Genomic DNA, 19,956 nt, shown 5'->3' on the forward strand with positions numbered 1-19,956 from the left:
TGCCGATGCAGCACCCTGGAAGCACCCGACCACAGCCAACTCTGAGCCTGTCTGAGCCTCCGACCAGCCCTCCGACACCTCTGCCAAGTGCTTTGACCCCGCCCCGGCTGCCGAGCAACAAGCAAAGCCGAGGACTTGGTGCCTTCCCCTCCAGAGATTCTAGACCACTCAGCAGCAGCGGCAGTGAAACAGGCATTTCAGAAGTTTCACCAGATGTTCCTCCGTGCTCTCACATCTGCCTCCATCAAATCAGGATTGTGCTCGGCACCCTACTTGACAGATAACAGATATTCATCACCAGAGTGGCCGCTGCACACTGCGTCGTGCTGCCATCTTCTCCTCTCCTAGAGAGTGGTAAATCTGTGGAATTCGTTGCCACAGGCGGCTGTGGAGGGCAAGTCATTTGGTACATTTAAGGCAAAGGTTGATCAATTCTTGTTTATTCAGGGCATGAGGGGTTACGGGGAGAATGCAGGAAATTAGGGCTGAGAGGGAAAATGGATCAGCCATGATAAAATGGCAGAGCAGACTTGATAGCCCAAATGGCCTAATTCTGCTTCTATATTTTATGGTCTCAGAAGTTACTCAGGCCTTTATGCGTATGAGAGAATATTCAAAGGGACATACATCATGGAAGGTGGTTATTGGGTCCATTATAGCTTGTTGAGAAAGAACTACCCTGTCTAATCCCACCTTCTGGTTTAGGCCTGTGGGTCACAGCTATGAATACATCTGTAGTTCCAATTACTTTTTAAATGTGATGATGGTGTTGCATTCTACCACATTTTCAGATGGTGAGTTCATTACTCCTTACCCTCTGAATCAAAGGATCATCCCCTCTCTAATATTTCCAACAATTACTTAAAATCTATGCCCTGGCTTTAATCCATTCTGGTTTTGGAAGTAGGTCCTTTTTACATAATATATCTAGGTTTTTCATCTGAAAAGTCTTCCTTTAGCACTCAGCTTTCAAGAAAAACAACTCGTCCTATCCAATCTTTCCTAATAATAGCTAATATATTTCCACTCTTAGCAACATCCTGGTAAATATGCTGTACACCCTATTCAGTGCAATCATATCTAACCTGTAATGTGGTGACCAGAATTCTGTAGTACTCAAGCTGCACACAAGTTCTCATGTAACCTCCCAGCTTTTACTCTGTATATCAGCAAATATCCCAAGAGATTCCACTTGTTTTAACCATCTTATTCACCTGACTCACTACCATCAAGGATCTATGGCCATGCACTTGAAGCTCCGGTTGATCCTTCACACTTCTCACTTGTTTTATATAGATCCCTGGTATGTTACACATCCCTAATGCACAGCCTTGCGCTTCGCTGGATTAAATGTCATTTGTCACTTTTCTGTCTAATTAACCAGACCATCTGTTTTACACTTTAGCAGTTTTCTCTGCACTGACAACAACATGGCTATTTTTTTAAAAATCTGCAAACTTTCATGGTCCCTATATTTCACTAAACTATCATTATGTTCTCCAACAGAGCAAGAGACTAAGTAATGAAAGCAGCCTGTTAAAATGTCTGTGAGCAATTACTTATTTCTTCATGACACTGACCATTTCTGGATCCAATTTGCTGTCCTATCATGGATTTAATATATTTTCATTGACCCAATTACCCTGTCAACCACCTTTGTAATTCATGCTCTTACCCTCTTCAAAAGTAAAAAACTCTGATCAAGTTAGACAAGACCTTCCTTCATGGATCCATTCTCAATGTCCTTGATTAATTTGTGCCTTTTGAACGATGGTGTCTCTCAAAATTGATTCCAGTGATTTTCCCGCTGTTGAAGTTAAACTAGCTGGTCTGTAAGTGCTCAGGTTATTCCTTCCTTTCTTTATGAACATTGTCAGTTCTCCAGTCCTCTACATCACTTTTAAAGTCATGAAGGATTTAACTATTATTTCCTCCCTTGCTGTTTTTAACAACCTGAAATATATTTCTTCTGGTTTTAGCAATTTATCCACTTTTAATGATGTTAACACTAGATTTGGCACCTTTTTTCTTTGTGAATAATGAACCCTTTGCATCTCACTCTTGAATTTACATTCCATGACTATAAGACTGATTTACTTTCGTGCAGCTGGTTCTGATTCACTTTTCCTAAAACTTCATAATCCAATAAAATTTGTATTTTCCCAATTTGGATGCTTTTTCTTAATTTAGCTTTGTCTTTTCTTCCATAACTATGCTGTCTAATGGAGTAATGATTACCACTGTAAAAATGTTCTTCCAACTCTGCACTCTTATGTCCTAAAGCTAGATCCAGAATTGCCCCACTCTTGTTGAAACTATACTGGCTAAAAAAAATGTTCTTCCAACTCTGCACTCTTATGTCCTAAAGCTAGATCCAGAATTGCCCCACTCTTGTTGAAACCATACTGGCTAAAAAAAAAGAAGCAGGGATTCTGTGATTTTTATACCCCAGCATGGAATTCATCACTATAATTGTTTTAGTGTTTTTACAGTTGTAAGAACTTTACTTAATAGATTTGTTTCTTTGGGCCTTTGTGCTATGTGGTATAGCCCCAAAGGTGTGATTATGGTGTATGAGACTGTCCTGCTGGTTATATCCATATAGCCTAATTTGATGATCTTTCATACTGTACATATTATCCCTTCTCACCTCTTTGACTTGTCCTAACCAATTTTGGCATTCCCTATATTTCTTTTAATCCATCTCTATCTTGTACATTGAATCTTTGCTGCAAATCTTTAACCAACGTGATATCATTAATTAAAAGAACATTCTTTCATGCCTCTTTGGTTCTTCGGCATATGTATACACTTCTGTACACATTGGACTGTTGCACTGGAATTAATTTGGAGATAACTAACTTCAGTGGTCCTGCTTCTGAATATCTTTCCTAATTCTTTTAACACTCACCTGCATAACCTTGTTCCCCTTTCTGCCAGTATTATTGGATATATATTGACTCTGGTCTCTGGCTACTCACCTTTTCCCTCCAGAATGTTCTGCAAACACTCAGTGATATCTTTAGCATTATTAATGCAATATTTCATCCCCAAATCAATCAGCAAACTTAGAAATGCCTATCCATTATCTAGTTGTAGAATTCCTACCACTACTGTTTACTTTTCTTGACTTTTCTCCTCCCTCCTTGTATCATTGTATTATTCTTTTGTAAAGGCCTTGGTTTGCTCCTTTAAAAAAACTCCTATCGTATTTATATTCAGACTCTTATTGATTGGAGAGCAAGATCCTCCCCTTACAGAAGGGTATACTTTTAAATCAACACACTGCTTTTTTTCTTAGTTGTCTGTGTACAATGTCTTAGTTCACAAGAAGACTATGATGTGAAGCACACTATTGATGACACATACCTTGTAAGTGACCCCAGAGATGCCAGCAGCTCATCAGATTCCGAGACCGAGGGTTTAACCTTCTCCAACTGACTAGACTTCTTGGACCTGTGGTTATCTAGGAGTTGAGGATTGAGATGCTTTGCCAACAAAAGTAAAACGCACACATACACACTCACTCACAGCACAGTAACCAGTTCTTTCATTTGTTCTGACCTTAATCAGCAAGCCAGCACCATGCTGTTTCCCACTCCCTCTTGTGTCATTTCTGTTTTCAAAAGAATGTACTTGTGAAGTGCTTCACCTAATTTTCCCACTTCTCAGTATCCTGAGTTTTGTACCCTGTATGAGTGAAGGGCTCTGGGGAATTGGCACTAGAGAAAAGTTAGGCCAACGAGGAGCAGCCGAAGTAATAGTGAATGGCAGAACAGGCTTGAGGATTCAAGTGGCCTTCTCCTGTTTTCGTATGTTTTTGTGCACTCTATGAAATTCGACATGTAGAAATTTCAAGTTCAAAGTAAATTTATTATCACAGTACTTATATGTCACCATATACACAGGGTTGCTTCTCCCTGTAAAATTAGTATCATTGATTATGTAGCTGAATAGTTTCTCAGTTGGTCACTTGCTTTTTTCCCTTCTGTGTTAGTTATGCCCACTTCCTCACCTTTGAGTTGGATGTTACGGGCTTGAGACTCAAAGTTCAAAATAAATTTATTATCAAAGCACATACATATATGTCACTCTTTATAACCCTGAGATTCATTTTCTTGTGAGCATACTAGATAAATCCATAATAGAACCAACGAAAAACCCTGCCAACTTGGGCTTTCAACCAGTATGCAAAAGACAACAATCTGTGAAAGTACTAAAAGAAATAAATAATAATGAATAAATGAGCAATAAGTATTGAGAATGTGAGATGAAGAGTTCTTGAAAGTGAGTCCATAGGTTGTGGGACCATTTCAATGATGGGGCAAGTGAAGTTGAGTGAAGTTATCCCCTTTGATTCAAGAGTACGTTGACTGATAACTGTTCCTGAGCCTGATGATGTGAGTCCTGAGGCTCCTGTACCACCTTCCTGATGGCAGCAGCGAGGAGAGTGCATGTGTTGGGTGATGGGGATCCCTGATGATGGATGCTGCTTAGTGTAGAAATGCTCAATGGTTGGGAGGGCTTTACCCATGATGGACTGCACCATATACACTACTTTTTGTTGGATTTTCCATTCAAGGACATTGGTGCCTGCGTACAATGCTCCTTTGGTCAACATCTTCTGGATTGATCATGAAACCATCTTTTTCACTTCTTATGTCTTTTACATTTGTATCTCATCTTGAATGTGACTCTGGAACTGTCGGAGCCTGTTTTTGCTGTATGGAGATCTTTTGGGTGCGTCAGCATTCTGTAGTCTCTGGGAAGCAGAGGCTCTGTGAGTGAACCTCGTGGCGAGAAGGCTGCAGGATGGTGCGCAAGCTGATGTTTAACACCATTTTGCCGGTTATAGCTTCCATTGTTTGCAGATTAAAGTGCCAAGGGCAATTGAAACATCAAGGCAAGTGCCGAAGTTTGGAGCTAGTTTGCGTGTTCAAGCGCTCTGACAGGATTCGGGAGGCAGAGACAGCATGCACGAACGTCTGGGCAGGCGGCAGGACAGGACGCAAGACTATGTTTGGCTCCGCTTCGCCAATTAAAATGACAAGGGGGATTGAAGCATCGAAGTGAGTGCAGAGGGTGAGCACTGGCTGCTTGCCTTTTGATTGGTTGCTCTGTACCGGAGAGGGGAGGGCCTGTCGCTGCATGTTGGCCAGGTTTTTCCTGCATTTTTGATGTGGACTTGGACTATAGATTCTTACTTTCCAGTCTTATAGTTGTTATGTTGTGTTTTTTCACCAGACCTTCTCATTTTTTGTGTGCGAGGAGGTGAGATTTGGGAGTTGATGATTGTGGTGCTTTTCTTTTCTTTCTTGGTTTCATGGCAACCTGGAGAAATGAAGAATTTCAGAGTTGTATACTTTGATAATAAATGAACATCTGAACTGTTGGTGTTTCCATAACAGGCTATGAAGCAGCCAGTCAATGTAGTCCCTGCTGGCAGTCAGTTCTACTGTGCCACTACCACCAGACAGCGTCTTATTTAACACAGTGAAAGAAATTAGTCTGGTCAGAGTTAAGTTAAAATTTTGATTGTAGCACCTAACAAAATTTTTACACAGATTCTGAATTTTGTGTTTTGTTGAAGCTGTACTACTTGCTAGTTATATTGTGTAAGTTTGGCTTTGTAAGATTAGTCTTTAAATAAAGGAAGAAAAGATTTGTGATATATATATATATATATATATATATATATATATATATATATATATATATATAGATAATTCCAGAAATATTCATTGTCAGATTATTTAAAAAGGTTAGTCAGCATTGATTTACAGGCAAACTTATTAGTCACTTGGTGCACAAAATGGATCCTTTGTATGACCTTGAGGTAAATAAAGAGTTGACTTCTTTTGACAGGTCCTGACTATCATTTTTAATTTATTAAACGTGGAGTAGTTGCTCAACATATGAAAATTGTGACCAATGCAGTTTGCAGCACTGACTCTGCTGGGAATTGAAGACATACTGGAGAATTGTTTGAATGGGGTCGTCTGTTTTTTTAAATTTCCTCTGCTTTCCATTAACTAACAGCATTTAGCAAAGAAGTGCCCCATGGGGTATGATCTTGTAACAAATCAAACCATAAAAATTCATATCTCCTGGAAAAAATGCAAAACTAATCCCTTGAGAAATAAGAATGTCCTGTGAAGGAAAATTAATAGTGTTAAGATTTGGAACAAAGGTAGCTTAAGAGAGACTTCATAGAGAATAGAAGATATTAAATGGTGTAACATTTGGAGAAGTTTTTCTGCTTATGATCTTTGTCAGTCCTTGCCATTCTTGTTACAGACTGAACGAGAAGATTTTTCATCAGATGAGCACCGTGACACATCAGAATCTCCAAGTGAAGAGAGCAAGCAGTAAGTAATGAAGAATGTTCAAGGAGATTGTATTTGCAGTTGGTTTATGATGCTTTGTTTGCCAAAGGACTGCCTCTGAAGTGAGATGTTGTTTCCTTTTGATGTAGTTATGTTCCCTCCCCTTGAGGATTTGATATAAAGTATATATTTATATATTAAATAATTAAATAAGTGGTGCAAAAAAGCAGAAATTAATCAAAAAGTAGTGAGGTAGTGTTCATGGGTTCAACGTCCACTTAGAAATTGAATGACGGGAAGAAGCTGTTCCTAAATTGCTGAACGTGTGTCTTCAGGCATCTCTACCTCCTTCCTGATGGTAACAATGAAAAGGGGGTGTATCACTGAACAATTAGTAGTCTGTGCTCCCCTCTTGCCTCATCTGTTATTCAAGAGATAACTTGCCTACTTTAAGTAGATCCTCTTACTTTGGCCCATGTTATTGGATATATATTACTAGAAACTAAGCACATAATGCAATGATATGCTATTGGAGTAATACAGGAAGAGGAGTGAAGGGCCTTTGTTTCATTTGTGATATAGTCACAAAGGTTATGTGTGCAAATCCCACCCTGAGAGAGAAAAATATTGTCTGATACTCCTTACAGTTAATTAAATGCTGCACAGTTTCAGATGCATTTTTCCCAGATAAAACATTGAATTGAGAGCCAGGTGGACATGGCCTTTTGGATGAATTCAAGAAGGGGAATTCCCTCTGTGGTTCTATCTAGTAATTATCCTTCATCCAACATCGTTACAGCAGATTATTTATGCATATTGCCGTCTGTGGGAGCTTGCTCTGTGCAAATTGGCTGCATAATTCCTGTGTTGCAGCATTGACTGCAGTTCCGAAATATCTAATTGACTAGAAAGTGTTTCTAAAGTCTGCTAGGTCACAAACAAGGTGGTGTATGAATCTAAATCCTTGCACTCTTTGTGATAGTTGAGTATACTCGTGTATCTTGCAGTCTGTGAAGAGAAGTATGTTATTACTTCTGTTGTGCTTTGCCAGTGCACAATGTTTTAACACATTTGTCCCTCAGGTGGCTTTAGTTCATGGGTTTTTTTTTTGTAATTTATATTTTATTGAATTTCATCATCAAAGAAACATTTCCATAAGATGTTTTTCAGATACTGTACATAAATATCATATAATCATATTTGTCACAAATCTCCACGTAATATTTATCTGAGGTATATGCTTATAGAAAGGAGAGGAAAGAAAGAACAATCGAAAGAAGAAAACTATGTACAGAGTAGGAAGTGATCTTTTTTTGCAACATATTCATTGACTTGTGAGAATAAAATCAGGCCTATGAGGTGTTACGTAGTTAAACCATTTTTTCCAGTATAAATAAAATTGTTCCAACTTAATGATTAACAGATGCTGTTATCTTCTCCATTTTGTAAATGTCCATTGCAATTTCCATCCATACATTTAAAGTTGGGTTCTCCTGTGATAACCATTTCCTGGTAAGGGTCTTTTTACCAGCTACCAGCAGTATATTCATTAAATATTTATCTCTTTTCAACCATTCATGAGGTATATACCCAAATTAATGGTCTTACTCTCTAAGGGTATTTCACATTTAAAGATGTCTTGTAGGGCATTATGTATCCCACTCCAATAGTCTTTGATAACGGGGCATTCCCAGAAAATATGATAATGGTTTGCATTTTGTTTTCCACAATTTCTCCAGCAAACAGGGGGGTTACTATCGTAATGGGATTTCTCAGAGGGTGTAATAAAATATCTTATCAAGTTTTTCCACCTGAACTCCCTCCATTTCTGTGAACTGGTACACTTCCATTGATACCTCCATATTATTGTCCTGTCTTCCTCCGATATTATTATCCCTCCTTCCTTCTCCCATTTTGTTTTAATGTATGAAGTCGAATGTGTTTTAAGATTTGACAAACCCTTATACACGCTTGAAATGATTTTACTACCATTGTCTGAATTAAATGCTTTTCTAAATAGCTCTATCAGACATGTACTTGCCTTGGTTACATTTTTAACTGTCCTATTAACATACTGTCGCATCTGTAAATACCGGTAAAAGTCTTGTTTTTCTAATAAGTGTTTCTCTTTGAGCATTTCAAAACTGAACAGTGTTCCTTCTTTCATTATATTGCAAATAGCTGTTATTCCTTTAGCTATCCAGTCCTTAAATCTAGCATCCAGTTTATTCGGCGTAAAATCCGCGTCATATGCACACCATTTAAGAATTGCAATGTCTCTCTCTAGTTTATATTCTTTTATAATAGTTTTCCATATTTTAAGAGTCCATTTCACCCACGGGTTGTCACTTTTATTTGTGTAACTCTGTAGGTTGTTCTCAGCCATAATTGCCTGTATGGGGATGGAAAGTATCCTCTCCTCAATGTTTTTCCATTGAGCGTCATATGATGGGTTGCACCAGCATATCATAGCTCTCAACTGTGCTGCAAAATAATAATCTCTAAGAGAAGGTAGGCCCCATCCCCCCTTTTCCTTGGCTAATTGCAAAGTTTTGAGACAAACCCTAGGCCTTTTACCTTGCCATATATATACCTTGATAGTATCTTATTCCATTCATTGAATTGATTTTGGTTAATCTCTATTGAAAGAGATAAAAACTGCAATTAGGGTCTGGGCAGTATATTCATTTTAATAGATTCAATCCTTGAACTGAGACCAAGAAAAGGAATTAGGTTCCATCTTGTTATATCTTCCTTAATTTTTTTTACATATAGACTGATAATTGCATTCTGATAATTTTGCCAAATCTTTTGGCATAATGGTGCCCAAATATTTGATGGACTCTGTTTGCCATGCCCAGGAATATCTACTTTCAATTTCTCTTGGTGGGCTATAGTTATATGAAAGTAGTTGGGTTTTATCTATGTTGATCTTTGTATCCTGATAATTGGCCATATTGTTCAAAGGATTGCATCAATTTGGGTAAAGAGTCTGTTGGTTGCCCTAGATAGATCTAAATGTCATCCGTGTAACAGGCCAATTTATGCTCTGCCCCTTTAATAGTAATTCCCCTGATATCTTCATTTTGTCTGATGTACTGAGCTAATGGTTTCAGATATAATGCGAAGAGTAGTGGTGACCATGCACAACCCTGTCTCGTGCCCCATTCTAGGAAAAACTATTAGATAAATATCCATTGATTTTAATCCTGGCAGTAGTGTCGTATAGTGCCTGTATAGTTTTAATAATTGTGTCATGTAGACCAAATCTATGTAAAACTCTATAAAGAAAATTCTAATTAGCCGAATCAAATGCCTTTTCAGCATCCACTCTTATCACTATTGCTTCAATTTCATTTTTTTTATATGATCAATAATGTGAAGTGTCCTTCGTATATTGTCTTGAGTTTGGCGTTGTTGTATGAAACCTGTCTGATCATTATGTATCAGTGTGGGTAGAAACTCTTCTAATCGTTTGGCAATGATGGAGGTAAATATTCTATAATCCACATTAAGAACAGATATTGGTCTAAATCAGCGGTCCCCAACCACCGGACCGCGGACCGGTACCGGGCCGTAAAGCATGTGCTACCAGGCCACGAGGAAACGATATGAGTCAGCTGCACCTTTCCTCATTCCCTGTCATGCACTGTTGAACTTGAACACAGGGTTGCCAACTGTTCCGTATTTGCTGGGACATCCCTTATATTGGGCTAAATTGGATTTGTTCCATATGGGACCGCCCTTGTTCCGTTTTTCCCCTGCTAAGGTAGAGCGTTCCTATGAAACCTTTCGTGATGAAATGGTGTAAAGCGAAGAAGCAATTACCAGTAATTTATATGGGAAAAATTTTTGAGCGTTCCCAGACCCGAAAAATAACCTAACAAATCATACCAAATAACACATAAAACCGAAAATAAATAACACTAACATATAGTAAAAGCAGGAATGATATGATACACAGCCTATATAAAGTAGAAATAATGTATGTACAGTATAGTCGGGAAGATGAAGGCAAAACCGATTTGTGGGAAAAAAAAATCGACACGTACGCGCATGTGCACATCACATGCGCTTATGGTGCCCGCGCAAGGCTTCATGGTCATGGTAGTCTTCCTTGGTGTAAAGTGTCCCGGGATTTGACTTCTACTTTTGTCCCTTATTTGGGAGTGAGAAAGTTGGCAACCCTAACTGTAAAAGACATGTTAAGGTGAGTTTAACCCTACTTGAACACACCCCTCCCCCCCGTCAGCCGGTCCACAAGAATATTGTCAATATTAAACTGGTCCGCAGTGCAAAAAAGGTTGTGGACCCTTGGTCTAAGTGACCCAAATTCCATTTTATCCTTGCCTTCTTTCTCTGTAGCTGAGATTATCGCCTCCTTCTAGCTGGGTGGCATTTACGCCTTTCTCAGGGCCCAGTTCAGTGTGGGGAGTAAAATAGGAATTAACTCACTTCTAAACTCTTTATACCACTCTGCCGTATATCCATCTGATCCTGGTGACTTGCTTAATTTAAGCCTACTAATTGCAGTTTTTAGTTCAGCTTCAGTTATGTCAGCAGTCATCTTTCTATTTTGTTCTTTGCTTAAAGTGGGTAACTCTAAAGAATTCAGGAAGGTGTCAATTTGGGTTAAGCTTCCCCCTGGAACTTTGGAATTATAGAGTTTTGTAAAACAGTTCAAAAGCTTCATGAATTTCACTTAGCTTTTTTTAAATCACTTTTGTTCTTGGATCTCTAATTCTATGAATTGTATTTTCTGCTATCTTTTTTTCAGTTTCCATGCCAGTATTTTCATAGATTTAGATCCACTTTCATAGTGTCTCTGTTTCAGGAACATTAATTTTTTTCTAATTTCTTGTGTAGCCAAACTATTAATTTCATTCCTAATTTTTTTAGTTTCCTCTAGTATATCCTGTGCCAAACTCAAGTTATGTTTTTTTTCTAGTTCCTTCAGCTTATTTTGTAATTCCGCTAATGTTTTATTCCTTATTTTTTTCTTCTATGACGATATCACTATAATTTTCCCTCTTAAGACAGCCTTCAGAGTATCCCATAGAATGGGAGGTGAAACCTCTCCATTATCATTGAATTCTAAGTAAAGACCAATTTTTAAAATTTGTTCCTTAAAATAGGGATCATTGAGTAGACTTGCATTTAGTTTCCAAATAGTAGTCTTTGGTTGTAGGTCAAAATCAACAGATAAATATATAGGTGCATGGTCACTTACATCTATTGTCCCAATTCCACGGGTGATTATTTTGTGTCTATCTTTTCCAAATGTTATGAAATAGTCCATTCTTGTATATACGGAATTGGGGTCAGAATAATGAGTGTAATCCCTTCTGTCGGGGAAAAGGTCCCTCTATATATCAATTAGACCAACATTCTCAAAAAGAGTGTTAACTTTCTTATGTAAGGACTTTGTTTCATAAGTTTTTCTATTGGAAGAGTCTAACTTTGGTTGTAATTTTAAATTTAAGTCTTCCCCCACATATCAAAAGACCTTCTGTTTCCGTTACCATAATATTAGTAATTTTCTGGAAGAAACTAATATCACTTCCTGGGAGTGCGTATATATTCAATAAAGTAACTGGATTTCCATCTATATTCCCCCTTACCAGACTATATCTGCCCTCCTTATCTCCCATTTCGAATACTTTTTCAAAATTTAGCTTACTTGAGATGAGAATAGCAACTACTCTTCTATGTCCTGATTTATATGAGGAGAAAAACAAATTAGTGAAGCCCATTCTCTTTAATTCCATTCCATGCTCATTATCACTTAAGTGAGTTTCCTGTAAATATACTACATGGGCTTGTACTTTTTTCATTTTTGGTAGAATTTTACTGCGCTTGACTAGATTCAACAGCCCATTGACATTAAAAGAAATAAATTTTACTTTGTCCTTAGCCATGTGTATTTATCTGTTAGTATATCATTGAAATTTGCAGAATATAATTTAATCGATCTACTCCCTGAACAGATAAGAGCCAAGAAACATGAATAATTTTAAAAAAAGGTAACGAAGGTGTGATTCCAAGGCTGGGGTCTCTAGATGACCTGGGTTGAGCTAAAAGAGACGTCTAGCCGTGGGGGATAGCCCCTCCTACCTGTGAGTTGAGGGCCCCCGCTGCAGTACCTATGAAAGTAAGTAGAAAAAAATCTATGTCCATTACACAGAAATGATTTCCTTGTGTATTCCTCCCATGTATATATTCTCATTTAGGTGGGGAAAAAGGAATAAATGAATGAATTTTAAAAAAATTGAGTAATATAAAGTCCACATTATAATACGTATTTCTTGATATAGGTATATCATCATCTATTTTACAACCAGAGAGTGGTGGATATATGGAATGCTCTGCCCCAGAAGGCTGAGGAGGCCAAGTCTCTGGATGCTTTCAAGAAAGGGATGGATAGAGCTCTTAAAGATAGCGGAATCAAAGGTTATGGGGATAAGGCGGGAACTAGATACTGATTGTGGATGATCAGCCATGATCACAGTGAATGGCGGTGCTGGCTCGAAGGGCCGAATGTCCTACTCCTGCACCTATTGTCTATTTTTGCTTCCGTTTAGTTTCTCAGCACTTTTAAAGTTAGCCAAACCGTATGGCTCTTCTGGAGGAGGTGAGGGCTGCCCTCGGAGAACTCACAGTCTCTTCCTAATATCCTTCTCTCGTACTGTTCCGGTCCCTTGGTTTCTTGGTTCTCTTACTATTTCCTAAGCAGATCGGGATAACTGCTCAGCCAGACTTTCCCTTGGTTTGACCACGCTAATGGGCAGTCCTCTGTTATTCATGTCTGTAGTCGCCTCTTCCACCGTCTGATATAGCTGTATCCCTTGGTAAAATACCCTCAGTTTAGCAGGGTATGGGGTTTGGAATTTAATCTTTTCTTGCTTTAATATTCGTTTTGCTTCGGAATATTCCTTCCATTTCTGTAGGACTGCCGGGCGGTAATCATGATCGAAGTATATTAACTTCCGGTTCCAAGACACCCTCTTCATACCCCAGGCCCTTTGTAGAATCTCCGCCTTGCTCTTGAATTGAAGGAATTTAAGTACTACTGAGCGCGGTTTACTTTGTCTGTCTCTGGGAGGCCGTGGGACAACTGAACGATGCACCCTCTCAGTTTCAATCTCCATAGTCTGGGGAATCTCCAGCGCTTCTCGCAGCAGCTTGTCTACAAAGTCTATCATGGGCAATCCCTTCCCTTTGGGAACATTATAAGTCCTGATATTTTTCCGTCACGATCTTCCCTCCTGGTCAAGCAATTTACTTTCCTGTTGATTTAATGTTTTTATAGTCCTACTTAGTATCTGTTCCACTTTTTGCACGCGATCTTCCACCTTCTCAATTCGAGTCTCTGCCACCACTATTTTCTGATTGATGTTGGCGAGCTCTGACTTTATATCATTGAGTTGCTGTTTTATATCTTTTTGGACTTTCCTTATCTCTTCCAGAATTTTTATCATATTTGCCGCTTCGCCTGAACGAGGCCCCGCGTCAGCCTAGCCGCCATGCGCACGTGCGGGAGAGCCGCTCATTGTACCTCTCTCTTCCATAGGCTCTGGAGTGGTGCTTTTTTAATCTCCATTCTTTTTCCCCATTCTTGTCCCCCCTTATCAATTCAGATATTTTCGAAAGATCTTGTATATGATGGACTAACGGGGCAAAATGTGCGTTTTTCCGGAGGAGCTGTTGATTTAAGCTGCCATTCTGGATGATAACGTCACCGGAACTCCCAGTTCATGGGTGTTTCAAATGGAATTACAACTTGGAAACTTCAGATTAAGTTGTTGCCAACTTTATGCTTTTCAGCAATAACCTTTAATGTTTTGTATTATTTTATAACTTTCATATACTTAATTCTAAATTACTGATTTTGTAGAAATGATTTACAGTAATTGATAATCTCTTAACTGTAAATTCAGAAATCGCTTGGGTCCAAGAATTAGCTCACCATCTAATTTCTTCTGTGCTCCCATCTAATTTACTAGCGCCATTATTCCTGAGCCCCCTTTAAGCATACTGAGTTCACTGGGAAATTTATTATTTAAAAAATAGTGAGAAAGTGTTGTGGTAGATGGCCCAAAAATCCTGAGTGTACCAGATTGTTAGAGTTTTACTATACACAGAATTTCCATTCTAGGATTTTGTTTGTTCTCTTCTTGTCCTAAATTTCCTAAACTTGATGCTGTTCCTGGACAGGTTAATTTTTTTTTTGTATAATGATAAATACTTCAGTTTCATGGTAGATAGCTAGAAAATATAGCATAAGTCGCAAGTACACAAATAGCCAATTATGTATAAATATGTTGAAGATCGTGTACGGTTTGAGTAATTTAGTTTAATTTTGTACTGTGTGGATGTTCTCTCTGCAAAGCTTTTATAAGAGGGCACATTACGTTTTGTACTTTATATGGAATACAGTGCTCAGCCTAGGTATGGACAACTGTTTTTTAAAAAAAAAACTTGCAGTCGATTTTAGATGATTAAAACTGGTTCAAAGCAGAACTTGTTCTCTTCTTCCTTACTTGTGTTGGAATTGGAATATGATTTCTCATCTTTAATTTTATTTGAAGATTCAGCATTCCAGTTTAATGTCACCAAAACCATCACTATTCTTGTGATGGTGCCCATATGCAAAGACCATTACCTTAGGATAGCTCTATACAGAGCAGAATTTCTGCGTTTCTGCATAATGCTTTCTCATTTTCATGGGGCATCTCTGGGGAGTATTTACTTTTTCCTCTGATTTACCTCTGAGCAACTGCCTTCTGGATGAACTACAAATCTTCAAGTTGAAGACAGAAAGGTAATTGACAGTTCCCTTTTGCTCAATGTGCCTATAACCTTGCCATTATTCATTAAGCAGACCTTTATCTTGGAGCCTGTCAAGTAATTGCTCACCTGAGACCTGCAGCTATTGCTGAGTTTTTTTTTGCTGACACCAACCCTGTCAGTAAGTGTGGGCATCCCCTATACTTGGACAGGCAGGATGCTGTTCGTACAATCTTTTAGTGGATATTGAGGCAACAGGGACCTGACCTATCCACTCTTGATGATGGCTCACAATTGCCCATTATATTGAGTTCTTTTGAATAAAATACTTTCTGGACCTTGTTATTGGTTAATTTCTCAAGTCACATTAATTGTGTGCTTTCCTGTAAACTTTTATCTTCCCTCCAGCAGAATTTCTGACTAGATTTCTGAATGCCAAAGTAAGATTAAATCAAATTTATAAGGTGAATTTATGCAAAATTAAAGTAGCAATCTTGTAAATTTTAGCAGTGCTTTTTCCATTATAGTGCAGGGCGCATTAGAGTGTAGTTGGAATCAAACTGCCTGCCTGTGTACAATTTGATCCAGAGCAGCTGTTTGTCTAAACCAGTTATACCAAGTGTAAGTGTGCTGTGTAGCAACTCCGACCATATGAAAAAGAAATAGCTTGCATCAACAACGCAAGGGCCCAGTTTGGGGAAAGCTTGTACTTTTTCTCTGGAAAGAAATTCTGTGTGAACATAGTTAAAGTTCTTTAAGAGGTACATTTATATTGGGCACTTCCTTTCAGGCTGTTGCTTTGTTTTACAGTTGAATCATAATTCTGTTGAAATATGGCAGCCATTTCCCAGATAGCTGGTGTTCTCAAACAATAAATTAGTAATAGGAATAGCTTAACTGCTGTTCTATGAAGTAGTGATAAAGGATCTTTATATAAACTGGAGAGAATAGATGGGACCTCAGTTTAAATATTCATCTGAAAAATGCCTGCCATCTTTCTGCCATGTACAGCAGTCTTTCAATACTTTCCTTGGGCTGCTGCCTAGTTTTGTGTGTGGAGTTTCTGGAGCAAGATTTAAACCTGCTTGTCTGAAGGATGCCAGAATTTGCATTAGTAATTGGACTTGGAAAATGTCAAATAAATGTTATAGAATTAGATAGAACATAGAATAGTACAGCACATTACTGGCCCTTTGGCCCACAATGTTGTGCTGTACTATTGAAGGTGACAAATAAAATGAACCTGTTATTTCCAACAAAGTCTATGTATTCTCAACCTTAAATGAAATCAAAATGCTGGAGATACTCATCAGGTCTAACAAGAAACAGTATAAAACAGTTAAAGCTTTAGATTTATACCCTTTCATCAGAACTTCCATTGATCAGTTGTTGACCTCAAACATAAAACACTATTTCTGTCAGCATAGATGGCACCTGATTTCTAGACTATCTCCCGCATGTTCTGCTTTTATTTCTGATTTTCATTAAATGCAGCATTTTAGCTTTTGTTTATATCAGGGGTTCCCAACCTGGAGTCCATGGACCCCTTGCTTAATAATACAAATTACAACGGGAGATAGAAAAGGCATGTAAAAAGGCCAATGTTACAATATTCATGGGGGAATTTCAATACGCAGGTAGATTGGGGAGAATCAGGTTGGTGCTGGATCCCAGGAGGGAATTTGTAGAATGCCATCAAATTGGCTGCTGGTGACTAGTGGTCGTGTTGTGACCGCTTCATTTCACGTTATATATCAATGATTTGGATGATTGAGTTGGTGGCTTTGTGGCCAAGTTTGTGGATGATACAAAGATCGGTGGAGGGGCAGGTAGTGTTGAGGAAGCAGGAAGTCTGCAGAAGGATTTAAACAGATTAGAAGACTGGGCAAAGAAGTGGGGGATAGAATATAGTGTAGGAAATTTTATGGTCATACACTTTGATAGAAGGAAGGTGTAGACTATTTTCTAAATAGGGAGAAAATTCAGTAATTAGAGATACAAAGGGACTTGGGAGGCCCTGTGCAGGATTCCCTAAAGGTTAGCTGGCAGGTTGAGTTGGTAGTGAGGAAGGCAAATGCAATGTTAGGATTCATTTCAAGAGGAATTGGATATAAAAGCAAGGATGTGATGCTGAGGGTTTACAAGGTACTGGTCAGACCACAGTTTGAGTGTTGTGCGCAGTTTTGGGCCCCTTATCTAAGAAAAATATTATTGGCATTGGAGAGGGTCCAGAATGGCATTGGAGACGGCCCAGAGGAAGTTCAGAGAATGATCCCGGGAATAAAAGGATTAATGTATGAGGAGCGTTTGATGGCTCTGGGCCTGTATTTGATGTGGTTTGGAAGACTGATGAGGGATCTTATTGAAACCAATCGAATATTGAAAAGCTTAGACAGAGTGGATGTGGAGAGGATGTTTCTGATAGTGGGGGAGTTGAGGACCAGAGGGCACAGCCTCAGACTTGAGGGGCATCCATTTAGAACAGAGGTGAGGAGGAACTTCTTTAGCCAGTTTGTGGTGAATCTGTGGAATTCATTGCCACAGGCACTGTGGAGGCTGAGTCATCGAGTATATTTAAAGCAGAAGTTGATAGGTTCTTGATTGACCAGGTTTAAAAGTAATGTGGAGAAGGCAGTAAAGTGGGGTTGAGAGGATAATATGTCAGTCATGATGAAATGGTGGAGTAGATGTGATGGGTCAAATAGTCTAATTCTGCTCCTTATGGTTTCAGTCAATAATTTCACTATTTACTTAGAATGACAATTTATGTTTTTTCTTTCTTTTGTCTTAACAGTAGTTGTGTGCCTTTTTTTTGTAACATTCATTCTTGCTTTTATCTCGTGCCTTGACCCAGAGAGTCAATCTGCCTCTACAATTGCTGCTTTACCTACTGAGTTCATCTAGCAGTTTTGCTCCAGATTCCAGCATCTGAAGACTCTTGGGTCTTCATATCATGCTTTCTTCCAATTGCCCTTAACATTTTCCCTTTGTATTTATCAAATTCTTTTATGACAATTTGTATTGAATCTACTTCCACAGCACTTTTTTTTTTGGAAAACATTTTGTCAACTCTGCTCTGCATACATATTGTCGGTGCATAATTGCCAGCCTAATCTAGTTTGGCTAAATGTCATGTTTCAGCTTAAAGATATGCGTTTCAACACTCTATCCTGTGTTTACTGACCCATCTGCCACTGCTCTAAATGTGAAAGATTGTATTGCACCTCAGTATTTGCTGACACAACCTGGTGATCCAACGGATAAGACCACTTTAGGGTACTTCCCTATGATTGGTATAAATATTCAAAACCTTAACTTACTACAGTCTCCACCTTTTGAGCATCCATATTTACTTTAGATCTGTCAGCTTTATTTTTGTATATGTGCTGCCTTACATACAGTTCACACAATGTATTGTGTGTGTTCAGTATATTCTTTAAGAGTTTTTTGTCCTTTGTTGACAGGGAAAACTATTCAGTGGAATCCCCTCAAATATTTATCAAAACAGTTAATTGAAGGTGAAGAAATCTGATGGATTTGATAGTTAACAAGGATAAAACTGAGGAGATATGTAGGAGCGAGATAGATCAGCTGGTTGAGTGGTGTCAAAGCAACAACCTTGCACTTAACATCACTAAGATCAAGGAATTGATTGTGGACTTCAGGAAGGGGAAGTCAAGGGAACACACACCATTTCCTCTTTGAGGGATCAGAAATGGAAAGGGTGAGTAGCTTCAAGTTCCTGAGCGTCAGCATCTTTGAGGATCTATCCTGGGCCAATATATTGATGTAATTGCAAAGAAGGCATGACAGTGGCTACATTTCATTAGGTGTTTCAGGAGAATTGATACATCACCAAAGACACTCACAAATTTCTGCATATTTACCATGAAGAGCATTCTAGCTGGTTGCACCACCATCTGGTATGGAGGGTCTATTGCACACAATCAGAAAAAAACTGCTGAGAGTTGTAAACTTAGTCAGCTTCATCATGGGCACTAGCCTCCATACTGTCCAGTACACCTTCAAAAGGTGTTGCCTCAAAAAGGCGGTGTCCATCATTACGGATCCCCATCACCCAGGACATGCCCTCTTCTCATTGCTGCCATCAAGGAAGAGATGTATGAGTCTGAAAACACACACTCAACGTTTTAGGAACAGCTTCTTCCCCTCCACCATCAGATTTCTGAATGGACAATGAACCCATGAACACTATTTTTTCCCTTTATTTTGCATTACTTAATTTTCTTTATTGTAATTTATAATTTTTATTATTATTTATTACAATGTACTGCTGCTGCAAAACAACACACTTCATGACATTTGCCGGTGATGTTCTGAACTTCCTAATCAGTATCTGAGGGAGATTGTTCGTTTATACTTCCAGGTAGACGAAAAAGGAGCAGAAAATAACCAAAGTACTTGTATTAACAATGATATAATTGACAAGAAGGTGATTCAGCTGATTAAACTTGTTTTATTAAAGGCTTTAATTTGGGCTGTATTTAAGAAATCTCTTCCTCAGTTCTTCCCAAATACTCGCAATATGGATGAATTACTATAGAAATATTTATGGCATTGCACAGTGGGGTTCTCCTGTTACTCGTGAGGATCAAAATTTGGTGGTCTTGAGCATGGGCTCCCATCTCTTGATGTGGAACAACAGGTTCCAATTTATTTTTTGTTTTGTAAGGAGTATTCAACCTGTAAATCGAACTCTTTATTCTCAGGTATTGAAAGATCTGTTGAGTGGTTCTAGCAGTTTTAATTTTGACTTCAGATCTCCAGTACTTGCAGGATTTTTTGTTTTGAATTTAAGTCTACTTTTCAAGGGAAGAAGACT

General features: G+C 38.5%; 1 protein-coding gene across 2 annotated transcripts in view; it reads left to right on the top strand.

Annotated features, from left to right (window-relative positions):
- Positions 1–19,956, top strand: part of tnrc6ba (trinucleotide repeat containing adaptor 6Ba) — a 191,735-nt gene that overhangs the window by 49,245 nt on the left and 122,534 nt on the right. For both annotated transcript variants that reach the window (XM_063062833.1, XM_063062836.1), the window contains exon 5: positions 6,298–6,368. In XM_063062833.1, the coding sequence (XP_062918903.1) occupies positions 6,298–6,368 (71 nt within the window). The remainder of the gene's footprint in view (positions 1–6,297; positions 6,369–19,956) is intronic.

Source organism: Mobula hypostoma, chromosome 11, assembly GCF_963921235.1.
Source record: "Mobula hypostoma chromosome 11, sMobHyp1.1, whole genome shotgun sequence".
In the NCBI taxonomy this organism is placed as follows: Eukaryota; Metazoa; Chordata; class Chondrichthyes; order Myliobatiformes; family Myliobatidae; genus Mobula; species Mobula hypostoma.